This window comes from Onychomys torridus, chromosome 5 (assembly GCF_903995425.1).
Source record: "Onychomys torridus chromosome 5, mOncTor1.1, whole genome shotgun sequence".
In the NCBI taxonomy this organism is placed as follows: domain Eukaryota; kingdom Metazoa; phylum Chordata; class Mammalia; order Rodentia; family Cricetidae; genus Onychomys; species Onychomys torridus.
Window position 1 is genome coordinate 134,979,285 of NC_050447.1, and position 22,949 is coordinate 135,002,233.

The window sequence follows — 22,949 nt, forward strand, 5'->3', positions numbered from 1 at the left end:
GTGTGTGTATATATAAATATTTATTTATTTATTTATTTATGTATGTATGTATGTATGTATGTATGTATGTATTTATAAATATATTTTGTATATATATAAAAATCCTGCAGTAGTAGGTTTCAATGGCATTTTCCTAGGTCTTTTTTGTTGCTTCTCATCCTTCCTGCACTCCCTTCTCCACTCTGCCTTTCCACTCTCACCACATTCAACCCTTCTGTTCCAGCATTCCCTTCCCCTTCAGACTTCCTGCACTCCATCCTCTTTTCCTTGGTGTCCTCCCCCATGGCTGCTTACTAGTTCCCTGACTTCTGTGGGTACTTTACCTAAGCACGCATATCTGAGTGTTCACAGCAGTCATCCACACAAGAGAAAGAACATGCCATGTTTGTGTTTCTGGTCTGTAACCTCACTCAGAATGATTATTTATAGCTCTATCCATTTATGTGCAGATTTTGTAATTTCATTTTTTTAAACAAATGAATAACAGTCCATTGTGTAAATGCACCACATTTCCAGTATCCATTCTTCAGTTGATGGACATCTATGCTCTCTCTGTTTTGTGGCTATAGAGTCCTTTGGGAATAGTCTTGGGAGTCATTCAGCTGGATCATAAGGTAGATCTATTTCTAGCTTTTTGAGGAACCTCTACACTTACTTTGCAAAGGCGACACCAGTTTTCACTCTCACCAAAAGTGAATATATGTTCCTCTTTCCTACATCCAAGCCAGTGTTTGTTGTCTTTTTTTTTTTTTTATCTTAGCTATTGTAACTTGGGTAGGATGAAATCTCAAAATAGTTTAAATTTGTATTCCTCTCATGGTCAAGGATGTTTAAAATATTTCTCAGCCATTTGTATTTTTTTCTTTTGAAAATTCTGTTTTAATTTCATGCCCCAGTTTTAAATTGGGTACAAACCTCCCAATTGGTGTTTAGTTTAGATTAATCTTGCTATATGCTGGACATTAACCCTTTGTTAGATGTATAGCTGCTAAAGACTTCTTTCTCATTCTTTAGGCTGCCTCCTCACTGGATTGATGGTGCCCTTTGCTGTACAGAAACATTTTAGCTTCATGAGGTCCCATTTCTCAATTGTTAGTTTCAATGCCTGTGCTACACATGTGGACACAGGGACTCCTATACCCCAGGCTACCCTCAGACCTGCTATGTAGTATGGTATAGGGAAAACATTCTACCAACTGAGTTCTGTCCCAGCCCAGTAAGGATTTCTTTCTTGTTCCTCTTTCCCAGCTTCCTAATAACCTGCTTCCTAGGCATCAAGGCTGATGGTTTCACTTACTTAGCTTTTCTCTTTTGCTGAGTAAATTACACATGTGTATGCTGGTCTCCCTTTAGAGAACTGGGAAGTTTAATACAATATGGGATTCAAATGCATTTTCCTCTGTATTTTGCTTTGTGTTATATCTTTAGGAGGTATTGTTAATTGTTTCACATTTCACCCAGTTTCAAGTTACATGTTTGAATTGATTTTTCATTCTTGATCTCTTGAGCTTAAATTGTTTTTCAGTTGTTTGAGGTAAAAATTTTAAAAGAATTTTTTTTTCACCAAAAGTGGATTTATAGTTCATTTTCTTAGTGTCCTCTTATATTTTGATTGACTATGAAATGTATTCACTTATGAACAATTCTTGGCTAGATATTAACTTTTTTCTTGAAGTAAGGACTGGATGAGGATGCTGGCTGACTTTGAGCTTCTCTGACCCTTCTGCCTCTGCCTCCCAGGTGCTGGCACTATTCTGTGGACTCCACAGCCTAGCCCTAGATGTCTATTTCCTACTTCACTGTTTTCCTCTCTGAGACAACTGCTAATGCTGTCATCACTCATGTGACATTCTGAGGATAACTCTTACATTGAGGTTTAATTTTTGAAATAAGTTGGGCATTGCTGCCCACATGCTCTTTGGGTTTTGAAATTTCATGTAATTCAAACTTTAGATCTAGATGTGGTACCTTTGTCATACTGCAGCATGAGTTGCTTGTACTGAATGTGTACTTTCAAATGTGTTGTTCAATGAGCTCTGACCACTGCATATACCTGCATGATTCAACACTGTGCTGTGGTAGCACAGGATGCTTCCATCACCCAGAAGTCTCCTGGTGTGCGTTTATCCTTCCCAGTCCTTTCTGCTGTGTCTCTGACCTGATTTCTGTCTCCAGAGGTTAGCTCTGCTATGTATTCCAGTGGGCCTGGATTTAACTCAGCCTGCTGCTCCCATAACAGCCTTTAATCCATGGGTAGGATTCTTCATGTGAATGAGCCAAGTTTCATCCACTTACCTACTGTAGACACTTAGGTTGTTTGGGCCAGTTCAGAAATTATGCTGTAATTTCTGTTCATATTTGTGGCTTTTTTGTAGACATGGCTTGCATTTCTCTTGGGTGAATTTCTGAGAGTAGAATTTCTAGATTGTGTGATAAGCATCTGTTTTTGCTTCTAAACTTAAATTGGGGTTCATTATCTGCCAGGTCTTGTCTAAAGTGCTCTTGTGGCTTTGTATTCTTGCTAGCAGCATCTGAGAGCTCTGGTTGTTGTTGGCTATTGCAAGTGCTTAGCATGATCCATCTTTGAAGTTAACCCTCTGTGGAATGCTATCTCATGGTTTCGGATTGGATTCCTCTGATAGCTAATGATGTTAAGCATTTTTCATGCACTTTCTGCACATTCTTATGCTTTTATTTGTAGAGCATCTGTAGTTGGGTTTTTGTTGTTGTTGTTTGTCTGTTTTTGTTTTTGTTTTTACTTTTTTGGGGGCCCCCCAGCCAGCTCCCAAATAAATACATGGATACTTATTCTAACTTACGAATGCCCGCCCTTAGTTTGGATTGTTTCTAGCCAGCTTTGCTTAAATTATCCTATCTACATTTTGCCTCTGGAATTTTACTTTTCTCTACTCTGTATTCCTTTCTTTCCTTCTTATTCCATGGCTGGGTGGCTGGCCACTGGTGTCCTTTCTTCTTCTCCTTTTTTTGTCTTTTCTTTTCCTTTTTTTCCCCTGAGACAGAGTTTCTCTGTGTAGCTTTGGAGCCTGTCCTGGAGCTTGCTCTGTAGACCAGGCTGGCCTCGAACTCACAGAGATCTGCCTGCCTCTGTCTCCCAAGTGCTGGGATTAAAGGCGTGTGCCGCCACCACTCAGGTACTTCTGCTTTTCTTGCTCCTCCCCCTTCTTTTTCTCTTTATATTCATTCTCTCTACCTGGCAGCCACGCCCATCCTCTCTCTCCTGCCTAGCTATTGGCCATTCAGCTCTTTATTAGACCATCAGGTGTTTTAGACAGGCAAAATAAACATAGTTTTACAGAGTTAAACAACTGTAGCATAAGAGAATACACCACATCTTTGCAACGTTAAACAAATGTTCCACAATGGAATTTACACATCTTAGACTAATATCCCACCACAGCATCTGCACAGGTCATTGGAGGTTTTTGGTATGTGTCTTTGATTGTAGAGATCATGAGAATTATTTGTCTAATGCTCTAGACACAGAGTAAAAGTACATACTTCCAAGTCTTCAGGCTGGCCTCTTCATTTATGTGCCAAACCTTTCTTTACTATGTTGGGGTGGGACCTGGCACTTTATATATCTTAGACAAGTTCTCTGCAAGTCTTCAGCCATGCTTTTACTCTGCACCACTAACTTTTTGGGAATGATATTTTTGTTCTTTACTAATTTCATTCATGATTGAAATGATGTGATATTTCCACATCTTATTAAAAAACAAAAGCTGTTCTTCTTGGGTCCCAGTTTGTCAAACTGACATGTCAGCCTGGTGTCTGTGTATAGCTTTGTATTCTTAGTACTTAGAAGTTATATCTCCTTATATCATTAATAATAAAGCCAGTTTCTTAGTTTGGCTTTGGCTTCTGTAATAAATTGATCTCCAAGGTTTGTTTTCCCTCTTGAGTGTTTAATGATGTCTTTATGTACTTTGATGTTGAAGCCAGTCTCCATAGCCTTATTCTTTGACATGCAGTAGCAGACAGGATTCTGCATGCTGAGTTCCCTTTGCTTGGTGGTTCATCTACATATGGCTGAAACCCTCTCTTACTTCAGCAGCTGGAAGTTAACTGATAGCCCCAGCTCTAAGGTCCTGTTGACAATTGTGCTTGATTTGTTCAGGATCTTCCTCTGCTCTCTCTGTCTGGCTCCCTGACATTTGGAATTGACTCACTCAGTGCATGAACTCCTGAAGTCTTCAGCAGACAGTGATACCTGGGCATTTCCATAGCAACTTCCCCCTGATAACTACACCTCCAAAGATGCTTTTATCTTTAACAACCTCCTTGCTGTGGATATCACTCTGTGTAAATAAAATGCTGATTGGCCAGCAGCCAGGCAGGAAGTATAGGTGGGACAAACAGAGAAGAGAATTCTGGGAACAGGAAGACTGAGGCAGAGAGATACTGCCAGCCACCACCATGACAAGAGAGATGTAAGGTACAGGTAATCCATGAGCCACGTGGCAAAGTATAGATTAATAGAAATGGGTTAATTTAAGATAGAATCAGTTAACAAGAAGCCTGCCACAGCCATACAGTTTGTAAACAATATAAGTCTCTGTGTGCTTACTTGGTTGGTTCTGAGTGGCAGTGGAACTGGCGGGTAAGAGATATTTGTCCTGACTGTGAGCCAGGCAGGAAAACTCCAGCTACACCTCCTCCTCTTCACACCTGCATACTTTCTCATTCATGCTTTGGTACTGACACATAGATATGACTCCATGTGCATAGCAGTGCTTCTCAAGCATGAACATTATTTTTCTTTTTCTGAACATGTGTATGTGCACCATGTGCATGCCTTGTACCTGCAGAGGCCAGAAGACGGTGCCACATCCCCTGGAACTGAAATGTGGCTGCTGGGAATCAAACTCAGATACTCTACAAGAATATACAGTGTTCTTAATAGCTGTGCCATCTCTCCAGCCCTATTTTAGTTCTCGGGAGCAAAAACCCCTCATCCACCAGAGTTAACCGAGGCCATTAATATTAGAATTATATTTTAAAAACTAGAAACCTACTGTAACTCTTGCACAACTGTAGAAGCAAATAAAATCACAAATTAAATACACTAGTTTACTAAGTTACTAACATTCAAACCAACAACTTAAATTTGATGCTGAGATTAAGATTTGCTAAAGTGGAATTGCCCTTATAGCAGGAGAGTGATGCTGATGGGTCCAGAAAGCTATGTGTAGAGTTTGTGGATCTGTCTTCCTGCCTGTGTGAGCATCTGTATGTCTGTGTGTCTCCATGTCTGTATGTGATTGGATACCTATCCCACCGTGAACTATGTGATATCCACTTCCCTACTATTTTCCTTCAATCTGTTAAAAACAACCTTTGCTTCTCAGACATGCTTTGATGTCATTTGGCTTTTATTCTTCTTTTTGTGTGTGTAGTGTATATGAGTTTGTGAATGTGTGTGTATGTATGTGTGTGTGCATGTATCTGTAGATCAGATGTTGGTATTCGGTGTCTTCCTCTGTTGGTCTTCACACTTTAAAATAATATTTATTTTTTAGTTCAAATATCATTAATCATTGACCCTCTTCCCTTTCCTTTTTTCCAACCCCTCTTGGAATAATCATGACTCCTTTCCTTCAGCTATTTCGTATGTCCATGCATACATTCAGTCTGCTCAGTCTGTTTTGTATTATTTATATGTATATGATTTCAGGGCTGACCACTTGGTATTTGTCTTAGTTAGGTTTCTATTGCTATGAAGAGACACCATGACCACAGCAACTCTTATAAAGGAAAACATTTAATGTGGGGTTGGGGGGGCTGGCAGACATGGCGCTAGAGAGGTAGCTGAGAGTTCTACATCTTTTAGGCAACAGGAAGTAAAGTGAGTGTTATCTTGAGTGAAACTTGAGCAAAAGAGACCTCAAGCCCCCCACCACCACCACCACCACAGTGACACACTTCCTCCAAGGCCACACCTACTCCAACAAAGCCATACCTCCTAATAGTGCCACTCCCTTTGGAAGCCATTTTCTTTCAAACTACCACATTCCACTCCCTGAGCCCCCAAAAGCTTGTAACAATATCATAATGCAAAATGTATTTAGTCCAACTTCAAAAGTCTCCATAGTCTATCACAGTCTCAACAGTCTTTTAAAATCCAAAGTTCAAAGACTTTTCTTTGATTCATATGATCTTTTAACTGTAATCCCCTATAAAATCAAAATCAAAAAACAGATCACATACTTCCAACATATAATGGCACACAATATACATTACCATTCCAAAACATAGGGAAGGGAGCATAGTGAGGAAATACTTGACCAAAAACCAGCTGGTCAAACTCCAAACTCTGCATATCCATGTCTGATGTCAAAGCATTCTTCAGATCTCCAACTCCTTTCAGCTTTGTTGATTGCAACACACTTCTTTCTCTTGGGCTGGTTCCACTCCCTCTTAGCAGCTTCTCTTAGCAGGTGTATCCCATGGCTCTGGAATCTCCAAAATCTTGGGGTCTCCAAGGTAATCCAGGCTTCAACTTCACATATTCACACAATGGAGGCCTCTCTAGGCTTCCATTCAGGACATCCCTGACACAGGTCTGGCCTCAGCAGCTTTCCTTTTCACTAGGAAAAGTCCATGGTGACTTTCTTCTATCCTTAAAACCAGGACCACTTGGCTAAAGCTTCCAGTTTCTACTGGGTAAGCAGTAAGGGTTGGATGCTTTCAAACACTGGCATACTGCAGTCCACTGACAGACTCTGACCACTGCCTGTTTTTTAAATAAGCTTTACTGGGTTATGACTATTACCTGCAGTGTCTTCCAAGCACAGGTGAGAATTTACAAGGAAGGGTCACAAGACCAGAACCTTTGTTCTCTGTTCCTCTACAGAAAATGTTTTCTGATTTCTACCCTTATTTGTCTTTTGTCAGTCTATTTAAAGATTATCATTTGAAAATTAGAATAATCAGGAGACCAAAGTGATTAAAGCAAAAGTTTAAGGTCAGCCTGGACTACACAGTGAGACTCTGCTCCCCACCCACCCACCCACCCCCCAAAAAAACAGGAAAAATATTAAACTTAACATTTTCACAGACTTTAACACTTTTAGGAATATTTTGTGGGTTTTTTTCTTTAGAATTCCAGGTGAGAGCAGAATTTTCATAAAGAGATGTTTGCTGGGGTTTCATGTTCATGGCACTTAACACCTCACAAAACATTTTTCAGCCCAACCTGAGGACAGATTGAGGTAGAAAAGGAGAGCAACCTCCCCCACAGCTGTAGCTCATCAGAGGACAAGTAAGGAACCATATTGCTAAAGCCTATGTGGACGGGACTCAGAGTGATTGTTAAGAATGTGGGCAGCATTCACAGCTGAGCCTACAGGCCTCAGCGAAAGGCATGTGTGGTGGGAGATGGTGGTGTTTCCTCTGCTAGGCCTGCCTTCTTGGTCTTCCGCTCTGCTGTGTGCAGTCCCTGGAAGCATGAATAGCACAGCCCTGCCAGCCAGTCTGGTTCCATCACAGTGACACTCTGTCAGCCCCATTAGCGCATTTACCAGGCACTAGCTGATTTCCTGGGACAGAAGCATCTGGGAGCCAACCACAGAAATGGCAGCAGCCCTTGGGCAGGAAAGAAAAATCAGAAGAGAGCCCTCTGAGTCCGTGTTCCATTAGGAAATCATTTCTCCTAATGGTTTTTAAAAAGAAGGCTAATGGTCGAGGCCATCAACAACAACTGTCATAAGAATTTTTTTATTAGCTAAGTAGTCATCTATCTTTTCTTCTTCCTTCCTTCCTTCCTTCCTTCCTTCCTTCCTTCCTTCCTTCCTTCCTGTCTTCCTGCCTTCCTGCCTTCCTTCCTTTCCTCCCTCCCTCCCTCCTTCCTTCCCTCCTTCCTTCTCTCCCTTCCTTTTTTTCTTTTCAAAAAGGATAAGTTAAGGCCATGGATTGAGATGAACTTTTTGACTGACTTACCTAGTCAGCTGCCTCAGCTTAACACCATTTTGGCAGGAATGTTGCCCCTTGTCCCATGCCAGCCTCTGTCCCCACTTGCAATGCTTTGTGCATAATAAGGGCTCAGAAATATATGTGTTGAATATGGCCTATGTAATCAGACGAATGTTACTTTCATACTGGCAGAAACATTGAAAACCACAGTAGGTGATTTCATGCAATTCTCTTGCTTTCCTTGTTGCTCTCAGTAAGTGTTAAAAAAAAAAATCAGTATGCTATCCATTTCCCCCTAGTAATTATTTTGTTGTTCCTTTTAAAGATTGTATTTGTAAATTGTGTGAGTGTAGTGCTAGCAGAGGCCAGAAGAGGGCGTCAGATCCTCTGGAGCTAGAGATATAGCTGGTTGTGAGCCCTTGCATGTGGGTGCTGGTAATAGAACTTGGCACCTCCAAGAGCAGTGTGTGGGCTTAGCCTCTGAGCCATCTCTCCACCCCCTCGCTTTATTTTTATAACTCTAAATCAGCATATTCCAAATTAAATAAATTATTTTTCTAAGATCTTTCTTCCCTTTTTATTTTCAAAAGTAAAAAGTGTAAATGTTGCCAGGCAGGGAGTGACATGTGCCTTTAGTCCCAGCATTCAGGAGTCAGAGTTAGGTGGATATCTGTGAGTCTGAGGTCTGGTCTATAGAGAAGTTCCAGGACAGCCAGGGCTACACAGAGAAACCCTGTCTTGGAAAACAAGACAATAACAAAAAGTGTAAATGTTACTTGCTACTCTGGCCTGTCTAATAGACCAGTTCTCTGACATTCTCCTTTCCGTGACTGGGAAATTCTAGGAAAGGGGATTTAAGGAGCCAGATCCTCCCAGACTAAAAGCTAACTCCCCCTGCCCTTTTGATGGCTCAAAGTAAGTAGTACTGTTGAGAATGTTCCCACAGTGTACAAGTGGGGATTACGTGTAAGGAGGTAGTAAATTAAAAAGCATTTAGGGATGGTTATGATTAAGTACTTTACCCACAAGAAGAAAATGCAAAGTAGAGAAAGCTTCTTGGTTTAGGAACTGTAAACTCACCCTCGGCTAGTGCATGCATGTGCTTTGAAGGCACAGTGCATAGTAAAAAAACATATGCATCATTCCCAGTAGAACGCTACCCTCAAGCCAGGGTTGTGTTCTGTCACTCGTGTGGCCTCAGATGATGTCATATACTTTTCAGTTCTTTACCTTGTGCTTTGTTGTCCCTAGTTCGCCTGCTTCCTAGCACTGCGTTCTGTACACATAGAACATGTAGAAGTTGTGCTTTTCTCTTTTTAGATCATGGTGCTTCTGCCAGCATGTTTTATTCATCCATTCATAAACGTATGAATGTAAGGCATTAATGTTTGCCTTCTGACCAACCATCTGGAACGGTGGTGTTCTGTCCACTGATGTCCTTTGTGTTTCAGGGAAGCTAACTATCTGCATTATAGTTGTGTATGTCCAGGGAGACCTGGTAGACTAAGAAGCCTGGTGCCACTGTTCCCATAGGGAAGCCAAGAAACCGTGAGATGAGGGATGCTTCAGCAGGTGGCGCTCTTTTACCTTTGAAGGTTACTCTCTCCTGGTCTCCCATGCCCAGGCCATACCTTGCTGGAGAGAGGCCTTGTAGGGTAACGTTGGCCTGTGAAGCTATCGTCTAGCCTGGTTAGGGAAGGCTGGTGGGCACTGGCCCACCTGCTGCCAGTGACAGCCCTTGAGCAATAATGGAGGATTGTCATAGCCATGGCTGTGCCAAACGTGGCAACAACTCATAAAGGAGGCATGCAAATGCAGCATCTCAACAGTCGTAACAGAAGAATGCCAGAGTTGCTGAAGCACCAGAGTATGAAGAGGAAGAACAGTGAAAACTGGGAGCCCACATTCTTTTCAGTGTATACATTTTACTTATATATGTTTCTATGATATACATATTTGTATAATATAGTTATCATACACTCATAAACGCATGTATTCTTATGCAGCTTGCATTTGTGATGGGCTCCCAAAGCACTCCTGACTTACGGAATAGTTTGGGCAGGAAGCTCTGAAGAAAGACCTGTGGCTAGAGTAGTAGTCTTGAGGTAGGAAATGCGTTAGCTTTGAGGAGATAAATGTGATCCATTGAATGAGAGCACATACCAACTGGACATTGCTGAGGGCTTCATTCTGTTTGTCTAGCCTGCATCAGAAAGCTTCCAAAGATACATGAGCTTCCAATAGGAAGACTTTGAGTGCCTGTTTTAATTTTCAGTGAAAACAACAACAAAAATTTTTTAAAAGATCTCATTTATCTGTCTGGTCTTGAACTGGCTTTTGTTTATTTGTTGATTTTGTTTTTCTTGTTGTTTTTGTTCTTTAATTTGATACAAGATCTCATGTAGATCAGGCTGGCCTCAAAGTACAGCCAATTATGGCCTTAAATGTCTGTCTTGCTTTCCTTCACCTCTTAGCTTCTGGCATTGTAGATGCCCAGTTTTAGTGGTGCTAAGGACTGAGGACTTTCTACAAGCTAGGCAAGCACTCTGTCAGTTGAACAAAAACCTTCAGCTAACTCTTTAAATTCAGGCATTCTGTGAGCTGTTCAGCTTGTGAAGATAAAGCCAACCTGCTCTTGCCTGTATAAGAGTGAGGTGGTGTGTGTAGATAGCTACCTTTGAAGTTTCAATGGTATACCAGGTATGCAGGACTTGACTACCCATATACCTCATTAGTTTACTGTTGCTAATGTGTATGACCAAAAAGTGACTACAGAACCTTGATTTTTCTCATTTTTTTTCACTTTCATAAAAATGCTTGTCTCAAATACTGAAGTTTTTCACAAATGTAAGATACAAAGTCACAGTCACATTGCCTCCCTCCCCTATTCTCACCCCATGAGCTGACTACTTTGTCATTTTTTGTCTCTTTTTACTAGAAATTACCCTACTATCTATCACCTTATGAGAGAGTCTTCAAATCTATTCGAAGGACAGTTTTCAGAGCAGTAAATGAAAACAGTAATTCAGGTAATTGTGTTAGTACTTTCTAGGTTATGGTGTACTCATTTCAGAAGTAAATTTTCATTGTGATATATATAATATGCTGGGCATCAAACTCGGAGTTTTGTGTATACTATATGAGTACTCATAACTGAGTTGTATCCATAGCCAGAATCAACTTTTTAAATTGTCTCTTTTGACTTGAAGACTAACCCCTTTCAAGTCCTGTTATTACTGCAAAATCCAGTTATTCCTAAGGAAATTTTCAGTCCTGTTTTGAAGATGAAAATGTTTATTTGGATCTTATCATAGCTGCAACCGTGCTTGTGAGACAGATGTCTTGATTGCACAACCACCTTGTGAGATTATTGAAATGTGCTCCTAAATATATTCCAACTTGAGAAAATGGTATGGGGTATATGGTATAAAGAACTCTGGTCTCCTTTTGAGGGGGTCATAAGTCCGGGGTTACAGAATCTGCATAAAAAGGAGAATGAGCTTGGCTGCTCAAGCCTGTTCGAGGGAGCACCATTGCTTCTGGCTGTTTCCACAGCCCCGTCTCTGCTGCCTCGATAATGAGTCCAGGCCCAGCTATGAAGTCATCCAGGGTGTGATGGGCTTCTGGCTTCTACAGAGGAAAAACCTTGGGCTAGTGTAAGTACAGTGTGTTCTCTTTGTTTTGCAGCTGGTTCTGTGGGGGTTGGGTGCAAGTTGAATAAAAAGGAAAATGAAGGCATTCACTGTTTCATGGAGGACAGCTCACTGAAAGTAAACACCGTTTAAATAGTCTCCAAATGGCCCATTCTATATGAAGTCATGCAGGATGCCCCCTTTGGGCTGTCATTCTCCTTAAAATGGATCACTTTGTTTGTACTGTGTTTTAATGCCATTCAACCTTAAATCCCAAATGTGGGCCTCATCAGGTCATGGTTTCAAGTACACATGTGGCAGCCATACCTTCAAACATCCTTGCTTATGCCTTCAGAAAGACATCCAGAGTGGTTGAGAGAGGCAGCTATAGAGCAGAGGTTGAGGATGATGGCAGGACCAGTGCCACTGGCAGGGATAAGCACTGTGTCCAGCACTGTGCCTTGTGACTCCCGTCTGCATTATCTATTTTATTCTTCACAAGATCTTTTGAGGTAGACACTATCATTGTTCCTTTGGTACACGTGAGGAAATTGGTGTATCCAAAGACACTAACCTGCTCCAGCTAGCAGGTATAGAGCAGGAATTGGGCCTAACATCTCCAGAGCCAGCATTGACCCATGGCATTCTGGAAAAAATAAAACAAAACTCTTACTGGTTCTGTCTTCAAGGCAGGGTGACTAGAAATGGCAGACCCTGGAATGTGTGCTCTGCTGTCCACACAGTACTCCCCTGGCTGCAGGTAGACTCTGTAAGACTTAGGGTAGAGTGACCCAAGAGCAACACAGAAGAGGCTTTTCTTCCTGGTGAGAATTCTGTAAATGTCCTCATAGTCCAAACTGAAAGCCCTTCCCAGGGCACAGGAAGTTCTCCACAGTCCAAGGCTGGAGTTAGCATTGCCCAGGATCGGGACAGATGTTCAGGGACAGATGTGCTTGAGAAATGCTCCCTAGAAGCTCGGTGAACCACCCAGGGCCTTTGGAGCTGGATTCCTAAGGGCCAACCAGCTGATGTGCCCTGTGATGCCACTTGAAGCCAAGCAAATGTTTCTGTTTTTAAAGTCTGGGGCATGAAATAGTCTCTTCCAAGGAGGCCATCTGCAGCACTTCAGACAATTGCAAGTACAGGTTCTCTGTTGGCTTTTCAGATTCTGATATCTTCAAGGTACTTGTTTTCATATGGGACAGTGCTCAGTCTAACATTCTGCAAAATAATAAAGTAGAAAAACAATGTGATTTTCAGCACATTAAGAAGGAAGCAAACACATTCTTTCCATTGTTTAACTTCAGAGAAGACCTTGAGGGGACAGTGGTGGCTCCAAACGTCTCTCCTGGGCCTGCACTAGGTTTGTCATAGCTTTCAGGGTCTCATTCAGATGCCATAGTATTTAAGCTGCTAACTTTTTCTGTGTACCTCCAGTCCTCCTACTTCCTGTGCTTTTGTGCCCCTATAGTGCCTTCCCTACTTCACCTTGAGTGCTAGGTGAGGTATCATGTGATTGGCCCTCCAGTTCCTGGTGAGCTTAGAAATTGTTTCAGTCCCTGCATCTCCACAAGACTCTAAAACTAGACAGACTGCAAAAGAACAAGTCTGGTTCAGTACCCAGCACTGGCAGAAAGTCTTGAAGGGGATCTTTTTAGGGTAGTGCCTACTCCTTATTTCTAGATTGCTCCTTCCCAGTTGACATATTTTATCATTTTGGTAGTGTCTCAAGATTGAAATATGTTCCTTTTTCTGGCCATGGTGACTCTCCCTTGGCAATCCCAGCTCTGGCGTAGTGAAAAGAAGGATTGCCATGGGATTGAGGCCAGTCAAAAGAAAAAAAAGGTTTCTTTTTAATGATTTAATTTTAATTGTTTTACATTAAAATACAATATTTAAGAGCCAAATAATTTTTGCTTTTATTATACTCTTTTTCCAAAGAGCAATCACCGTGTTTTACCCTTTCATCATTCCTCCTGCTTGAGAAATAACCATTTTTCAGGTACCCTCAGCTACTCTGGAGCCTGAGGCAGAAAGAGCTTAGTTCAAGGCCAGCCCAGGCACTTAGTGAGGTTGTCTCAAAATAAAAAGTAAAAAGAAGGCTGAGGATATTGCACAGTGTTCAAGCACTGCCTATGGGTAAAAATAAATAAACTGAAAATGAAGTAGTTACTTCTGCCTCTCACCCTGCTCCTTGGCATCCCCCCTTCCCACATCCCTTGATAAGGTGCTTGATTATTCAGAGCAGGGCCTTCCCAGTGTCCCATCTTCTCCTTGTAGGTCACATGATTTGAGTTACACAAATACTTCAGGTTTGTGTGTGTGAAGGGCCAGAGCCTTGTAGAAAAGCTGTGGTTGTGTCATTTCTGTGTGTTCATTCTACTTGGAGTTAATAATAGTGCTTTGGCATCTCCCTACTCCACTTTCTTGGATTTCTCTATGTTTTTCAACCCTAGACTCCTTGGTCTCCTGAGGGTTCTCTCTGGGCCCTTCCTTCGTCAGCCTCCATAGGTGCATGGTTCACGGTTCTGCAGGCATCCTTGCTTCTCTCTCTTCTCTTTTTGAAGCACGTGTCTGTAGACTGGTAGCTTCCAGAGAATATGGGTGTGTAGGAGGTGGATATTTTTAAGCTCTGTGTGTCTCAAAATGTAGGCTCTTGTCTTCATTCTCCTGCTTCAGGTTCAAAGCACTCTTGATGTGTGTGGCTTATGCTGTGTCTCAGGTATTTTGTGTCATTTCTATCCAGAGTCCCATGTTCCCTTTTGGGGTAATTCCCTGATTTTTAAGCTGATGGCCTTCTCCTCTTTTCTCTGCCATTGTTTGGGAGACTTCTGTTACTTGGGTGTTGGGCCTCCTAACAGCACTTTCTTCTCTCTTATTCTTGCTGTTTGTTTTGGCTTGGCTTGGTTTGATTTGACATTTTCCTTGACCCTCTGGGAGATTTTTTTTTTTTTACCTCAATATCTCATCTTATCCCTTTATTGAGTCTTTCTTTTCTCCCACAAGGCTATTTCTTTACCCATAATGATGTGTTTTCTGAGAACTGTTTTTGTAGGACTGTAATACATCCTCTTGATTCAGACTGTTTGTGTCTGGTGGTGTTAGCATATTGACTATGCTCACTGTCCTTCAGGTACATTTTCCACCTGCCTTGTTCTCTTGGTCTTAAACCCTAGGCTTTCTGCAAGTGCCTGGAAGATCCTTGGTTTGTCAAGATTTGGGAGGAGGACATTAAGAAACAGACTGGCAGTCCTGAGTGCGTATATGAGACAGCCTCATCATAGCTGATCACAGGCCTCCAGCATCTGTGTCATCTGGCCTCTGCTCTTAGATCATCAGCTCCTTCAGTTTCCCACCTTCTGGGCAAAAGCTTAGCTACTAGCTACTGGGACCCAAGTAAGAGAAGATGTTTGTGATCCCAGCATCCTTCATGCCCATACTTACGTAGTCCTGTCTACCTGCCATTCTCTCCTCTTACTCACACACCCTGCTAGTATACCCTTTCTGTTCTCTCTAGAAAGAAAGCTACATTTATTTTCCAGGGTCTGTGGAAGATAGACAGATAGTACAGATATACAGGGTAAGGAAGGCTACGCATGGATCTAACCATTGTCAGATGTTTAGCCAGGCTAGCTTAGGTTCATTATGTCCTTCATCCTAGAAACTTTTACAGCCTACTGGAAGGAAATAAAAAGTGGGCCTTACCCTTCTCTGTTGCCCACAAAATGTGGGTCTATGCCATCATTTGCCAATTTTGTCAGTCTTTATGAAGCTTCCTGTATTTTGTAGCTATTCTGTCGTATTTTCTTCATTCTTATTGTTTCTGCCTTGAAATAAGTAAATAAAACCAGCTTTTATCTGCGTACAATAGAGTATACATACCTGTCATCCTAGCACTTGGTAGGAGGATTGGGAGATCAAAGCCAACCACATCTACGTATCTACATACTGAATTCAAAAGCCAGCCTGAGTTGCATGATACTCTCTGTCAAAAACAAAATAGTGTTTATGAGTGTTGGGGTGGGATGAGTGTTGGGGTGGGGGTATGTGTGCACATAGAGGCAGTCTCCATTCATGGTTCCATTTTCTCCTGGAAGCCTCTGTATGGCTGCTCTTTTGCTGATCCCAAGGTTCTTATATAGCCCAGGCTGGTCTGAACTCAGTATGTAGCCAAGGACAAGCTTGAATTTCTGCCTCTACCTCCTGAGTGCTGATATTATAGGTGTATGCATATGAGGCAAGTACTCTAACAACTGATCGACATCACTAGCTCCTGTGGTTTGGATTCTTTTTTAAAGCAAAGCCCCAGTTATCCATAGTAAATTCTCAAAAGAATACTGTAGGTAATGACTAGCTCTAGCCCTTGGATTTAGATTTGGGATTTTTTTTCTTTTTAAGTCAAAGCTTTTAAAAAAAAATCATAAATATATAAATCATATAAAGGGCTGGAGAGATGATTGATTGCTTAAGAGCACCTGTTGCTCTTGCAGAGGCTTGCTACCTTTTCTCAGTATGGCATGTCCATCATGCTTCTCTCTGTATCTCTCGACACTCTTCATACTCCATTCTTCTTCCTCCTAGTATTGTCACTTTGGCTGTCTTGCCTAACCTTAGTCTGTTCAGCAATTGGCCAGTCAGCTTCTTATTAAACCAATCACAATGACATATACTCACACAGTGTAAAAAAAAAAAAAAAAAAAAAAAAAATTCTACATTTCCTCCTTTTTGTCTAATTAAAAAGGAAGATTTTAACATAGTAAAATTATATACGACAAAGACAGTTATCAAGTAAAATTACAGTTACAATATCTAGTCCATTTGTATTTCCCAAAATTAGAGAAAAATATTTTATCTATTTTATCTTTGTGAGTCTAAAGTTTTATACCTAATTTACCTTTTATCATAACTAAGGAAAACTTTAACTATGACTATATAGTTTTTAACTCTGTCAAGGACCCTAGAAGGGTGAGATGTTGCCTAACGACAAGAACATTTAGCTGCCTGGACAGTCACACTAGGTTCCTTTGTGATGTTGGGGCATCCAGCTTTGGCCTGGTATATCTGACAGACATTTCTGAGAAGCAGGGAATTTTGAATGACTGTTGTACCTTGTCTTGGCAAAGTTTGGCAGTCATTTTCTTTTGCATCCTGCTGGTCCAGTTTAGACAGCATCCTGTCAGTAGCTGAGGCAAGGGCAGTTTCTTTACCCACATGACTATATTTTGCCATAAAGAAAGCAAACTCCATATGGAGGTTCCTTGATGTCCATTATCTTTTTTGAAGTAGATTGGTGTTGTCAAGAGCAGACATGCCTCACTGTCATGAAAAGCCTTGGGTTATTAAATATACTAAATGCCATATTCTGTAGGTCTTTGAAGTATTTGAAAACTATCTAACTATATCTGTGTATGACCTTGAAAACATACCTAATATGACTATAAGTTTTGACTATTATAGATAAGCATTAATCTATATGTCTTAATTATACATTACATTTTTAAATGAGCTACATAAACACAATACCCAAAAGAAGAAAATATACATACATTATATCAATTTAAATTTGTATCTATATACCAAAATTCATACCAATGTAAAATATTTAAGACTAGTAGTTGGTTTTGGTTTAAAAGTACATTCGATGGTCTACTCTCTTATTCTATCTATTCTATATCCTCGTTTTCTTTTCAGAACAAGATTGCTGAGACCTAATCGCCTTTGTTTAGTTGTTGTTTTTTGTTGTTGTTGTTGTTTTACTATCATCAATGACAATCTGCAACCAACTTCATAACATGATAGCAAACATCCATAACCAATGTTTTGGGAATGTGTGCATTGTTCTCTAGACTACCTCCTGTTGTTTGGGGGGTGCTGGTAATCTTTGGACCCTGGGAAAATTTAGGATAATGGTTAAGTCTTGGCTGTAGTATTCTGTGAGACTGGATCATCTCAGTCAGCAGCCTTGGATCACCTGGGCCATCTGTTTTTATTGGTGTCTGGTCCCTTGTTCTGAAAATACATAAACTTCTAAAGGTAACATACATATCTGTATCAATACAAGTATAGACCATGCATTATACACAAATGAGCTGAAGATGATTTTTTTGTTTTATGTTTGAGCAGGTAAAATATACATTACGTGGTTTTTAGTTTTTCTATGTTTATTTCTTTATGTCTGTAGCCAGGATTTCAGGGGGTCTTCCTTGATCAAAACTGATTATCTTCAACCTTAAACTAATCCACAGCCTCTCATTTCCTGTGAAAATAATAAAAGCATAACCTCTTCCCCAAAGTAACATATCTTTTGACTTCTAGTTTGAAGTTTAGACATTTTAAATATATGTGGGTTGGTTTAATTTAGCAGCTTTCATAATCCAGTGTGTCTTAGCAGCTATCACTTCTTCAGCAGCCAAAAATTTCTAGGACAACCCAATAGCATATAGCATCCAGACTCTGTGTATTTTCTGTCTTTATGTGGCTTTTTTCTTCCATATTGCTTTACTCTCTTTTTAAGGACTTTATTATTTTAAAACTATATATTTTAATCTATGACTGTATATACTTCTTCTTTCTCTCTCAAGCCTATGTATATTTTTAAACACACTGTAACCCAGTTAGAGGTTTTTTGTTTGTTTGTTTGTTTGTTTGTTTGTTTGTTTGTTTTCTGTCTGAATCTGTCTTTACTGTGTCTCTGTAATCTTTTTCTGACCACAGGAGCCTTTGTTTTGGTGGCTGGCTCCCTCCTGCAGACAGCTGCCAGAAGACACTTTTCTGTACTGCAACCAGCATGAGAGACCCTGCCATGTGGCTTCTATCATGGCTTGCTGGTGGCTCAAGCCCACAGGCATTTGCAGGAGATGCATCTCTGTCCTATAGCCAGCATGAGAGACATGAGACTAGGAAGCCACTCTTGGCCCCATTTCTGTGTGTCTAGAACCTTTCCTAAGCTCTTTTATGTGGATGTAGTTGTCCCACAGTAGGTGCCCAAATAAACACACAGGCTTAATATTAATTATAAATGCTCAGCCAATAACTCAGACTTGTTACTAGCTAGTGTAGCACAAATCCTAATTGGTCTTATAATTAAAAACCCAGAGCCAGATATTGGGGTAAATGCTGAAAGATCAGAGAAACAAAGGAACAAGCCACTAGAGAAACTTCTCACCACTACTGAATCCTCAGCCTGAAACGGAGGTGAGATCCTGTCTCGACAAATCCCCAGACTGAATGCCTCTGGGTCCTCAGCTGAAAAGGTGCTAAACTCCGCCTTTCTATTCCTTTCCCTGCCTAGTCCCTCAACCTTCCTAGTGCTGAGATTAAAGGCATGTGACTCCAGAGTATTAAAGGTGTGTGCTACCACTGTCTGGCTCTGTTTCTTTTTTAGGCTGGAATAATATCATCCAGGGTGGCTTTGAACTCATAGAGATCCAGATGGATCTCTGCCTCCCAAGTCCTAGGATTAAAGGTGTGCATCACCACTGCCTGGCCTCTGTGTTTAATCTAGTGGCTGGCTCTGTCTTCTGATCTTCAGACAAACTTTATTTGTTAGAGTACAAACAAAATATCACCACAAGCTAACTCTTACATTTTCCACTAACCCATATTTTTATCTATACTTTGCCATGTGGCCTGGTACTTTTTCTCAGTATGGCATGCCCATCTTGGTTCTCTCTGCATCTCTCAATACTCTTCAGACTCTGTCCTTCTTCTCCCCAGTATTATTAGTTTGGCTCTCCCACCTAACCTTATTCTATTGAGCTATTATCCAGTCAGCTTCTTTATTACAATCACAGTGATGTATATATTCACAGCATATAAAGCAATATTCCACATGTGTGTGGGGGAGGGTCCCTAACTCCTGAGAGGAAGTCTCATGTGTTCCAAGCTATTTTCAAGCTTGATAAGATTGCTGTGTAGCCAAAGATTACTCACTACCATGCCTGACTCTGTGAAATATCAGTTTATAGTAGACACTTCTATAAGAATGTCATGCTAAATCTGATGCTGTGTTCAAATTTCACAAACAGAAAGTTTTTACTTCATTTTTGAAGTGAGAAAGAGACCTGGGATTATAAATTATCTATCATTTATTTGAGAAAAGCCTTCTTTAATGTCTGGACCAATTAGAGAATACATTCTGAGCTGGGGTGGGAGTGCTTGGTGCCACAAACTTTGTACTTCAGCTTTGCATGTGCACAGGGATGAGAGGATGATGAACTAAATACTTAGAAGGATGAAAGTAAGACCCACAGTTCCACAGCTAATTGGTTGTAAATTCAGGCCTAAAACCTAGGCACTTCCTTTCCATAATTTCAGTTTCCTGCTATATCCGTCTTAGAGTGACTTCAATTGAATTTAGACAAAATAGTTGGATTGCAACACAGAAATGATCATTGCTTATTTGTTCATTTTTTTTTTTTCATCAAATATAAGCTACGTTTCCTTTTTCATGCCAGGCATGGAGGAAGGGAAGGATGTGTTCCTGTACCTGTGACAGCCCAAGGCCAGCGCCCTTCTGGGTTTGCAGCTAAGTGGCCACCTTAGTACCACCCTTTAGAGTTAGCCTTGCTGATTGCTTCAAATTGATCTCGGGAAGAGACCCAGACCTCCTTGCTGCCTTCAAACTAGCATCTCTCCTGTACTTTCTTTGAGGCCTGCAGTCATGCCCTTCAGGTGGCATGCCTTGCCTCAAGGATGAGCTGTTTCCAGTTTGTCTCTGCAAGGGACTAAGAGAAGAACTAGAATTTAGTAAGGTCCAGAGCCACACAGTACCTCATGACAATTGTTCTCTGTTTATAGGGTGCATGAGCTGGTATTACTACGTGACCATGCCAATGCCAGCCTCCACCTTCACAATTGCAGTGGGATACTGGACAGAAATGAAGCCCAGGACATCCCCATCAGGTGATCTGGTGACAGAGCACCATCTCCCGCTTTCGAAAGCTGACTCCAGGTTTGTGTTTGGGAGTTTGCTGATTTCACTCTGGAAATCTGAGTAATCCCTGTTGAGAAAATGAGCCAGAATGGACCTAATCAAAGTATGGAAAGGCCTACTGGAAAATAGAGTTGGCTTTGTTGTTCATGAAGAAAGAGAAGAAAGCAAGTAGATGTGAAATCCTCTGTGAGGTCAGGAGAAGAATTTCTACATTTTTGTTCAAATTAAAAAGCTACAGATTGAACACTTTCCCTCCTACCATTTAGATGTCAGTATTACTGCCTAGTCAAAAATGACTTAGTAAAGCAAAGGTGCACAGGGAAGGGAAGGTTTGCAGTGAAAGGAAGGTTTACAGTGAAGGGAAGGGTGCAGTGAAAGGAAGGGTGCAGTGAATGGAAGGGTGCAGTGTAAGGAAGCTGTGCAATGAAAGGAAGGGTGCAGTGAAAGGAAGCTATGCAGTGAAAGGAAGGTGTGCGGTGCAAGGAAGGGTGCAGTGAAAGGAAGCTGTGCAGTGAAAGGGAGGGTGCAGTGAAAGGAAGGTGTGCAGTAAAAGGAAGGTGTGCAGTGAATGGAATGGCGCAGTGAATGGAATGGCGCAGTGAAAGGAAGGTGTGCAGTGAAAGGAAGGGTGCAGTGAATGGAAGGTGTGCAGTGACAGGAAGGGTGCAGTGAAAGGAAGGGTGCAGTGAAAGGGAGGGTGCAGTGAAAGGAAGGTGTGCAGTGAAAGGAAGCTGTGCAGTGAAAGGGAGGGTGCAGTGAAAGGAAGGGTGCAGTGAAAGGGAGGGTGCAGTGAAACAAATGGTGCAGTGAAAGGAAGGGTGCAGTGAAAGGAAGGGTGCAGTGAAAGGAAGCGTGCAGTGAAAGGAAGGGCACAGTGAAAGGAAGCTGTGCAGTGAAAGGGAGGGTGCAGTGAAAGGAAGTGTGCAGTGAAAGGGAGGGTGCAGTGAAACAAATGGTGCAGTGAAAGGAAGGGTGCAGTGAAAGGAAGGGTGCAGTGAAAGGAAGCTGTGCAGTGAAAGGAAGGTGTGCGGTACAAGGAAGCTGTGCAGTGAAAGGGAGGGTGCAGTGAAAGGAAGCTGTGCAGTGAAAGGAAGGGTGCAGTGAAAGGAAGGGTGCAGTGACAGGAAGGGTGCAGTGACAGGAAGGGTGCAGTGAAAGGAAGGGTGCAGTGAAAGGAAGGGTGCAGTGAAAGGAAGGGTGCAGTGACAGGAAGGGTGCAGTGAAAGGAAGGGTGCAGTGAAAGGAAGGGTGCAGTGGGCAGTGAAAGGGTTCCTCTAGTTGTCCCTGTGGAGGGCACTGACTGTTTTGGTCCTGTGATGCCTGTTGGTGGTATATTGTGGGGCAGCCTCTTCAGTGGCGCTCACTAGCCTCTAGGAGCATTGGTCACAAGGAAACTCATATAGTCAATGGGTAAAGGGATTCCTGATGAGCCAACGCCTTGTTAAATTTTTATTAAGATTTTTTTAAGATTTATTTATTTTTTTATGTTTATGGGTTCTCTATCTGCATGTACAACCTTATGCAGAGAGGATATCAGATCCCACTATAGATGGCTGTGAGCCACCGCTGGGGATTAAACTCAGGACTTCTGGAAGAACAGCCAGTGTTCTTAACCACTGAGACCTCAGTCCAGCCTCCTGTTTTGTTTTTGTTTTGTTTTTTTAATGCAGAAAAAAAAATCTACTTCAGGTTTTTAGGAATTGATACAGGCTATTGCATAGAGACAATCCAGAAAAATTATATATCATGGCTTTTGTTTGCATAAGTGTTCATCTAGGTCCAGAAATTTAGCTGAAAGATTGGTTACTGAACTTTTGATCACTGTTCACAGGAGCTAAATTATGGGGGGGGTGGGCACTCTTCCAGTCCACTTGGGATGAACATTTTAGTAAACACATAAACAGTTCAACATGCATTGATTTTATTTGGTTCTAGCCACAGGACAGTCTTGTTTTATGTTTAACCTCTCACGCCTTCATCTTGGGTCATACAGCTTAAGCTTGGCATGGAAGCTTAGATAACCTCCAGTAGAACACAACAAAAGTTACTACAGGCGTTGAAAAACTGGCACCATGTTAAAGACACTGAGATGACTCATTCTGCAGAAATGAAGACAGGGTGGGGAAGCCTGTCTTGAGAATTATAAAAGCTACGGGAAAGCCACCATGAAAGGAAGAGAAAGAATCTTTAGTTGCCACTGGGTCTGTGCTAACTGTTGATTACATAAGCTCTAGCATCTCCTTAGTTGCTGCATGAATGGGGCCATGAAGCAAACACCAGAGTCATCTTTGCAAGAAGAAACCTTAGGAAGCATTTCAGTAGATGATTGACATCCACCGTGACATACATGGAGGTTGCTTTAGTCCACTGTGTATACAACCTGATTGAGAACATTCTGTCATGTCAGAGTTCCCTCCTGCCTTTCCTAATCTGTCCTCTTCTCTTTGGGC

At 41.5% G+C, this 22,949-nt stretch overlaps 1 protein-coding gene across 2 annotated transcripts in view; it reads left to right on the top strand.

Annotated features, from left to right (window-relative positions):
- Window positions 1-22,949, top strand: part of LOC118584362 (aminopeptidase O (putative)) — a 317,174-nt gene that overhangs the window by 60,019 nt on the left and 234,206 nt on the right. For both annotated transcript variants that reach the window (XM_036188550.1, XM_036188551.1), the window contains exon 4: window positions 20,364-20,517. In XM_036188550.1, the coding sequence (XP_036044443.1) occupies window positions 20,364-20,517 (154 nt within the window). The remainder of the gene's footprint in view (window positions 1-20,363; window positions 20,518-22,949) is intronic.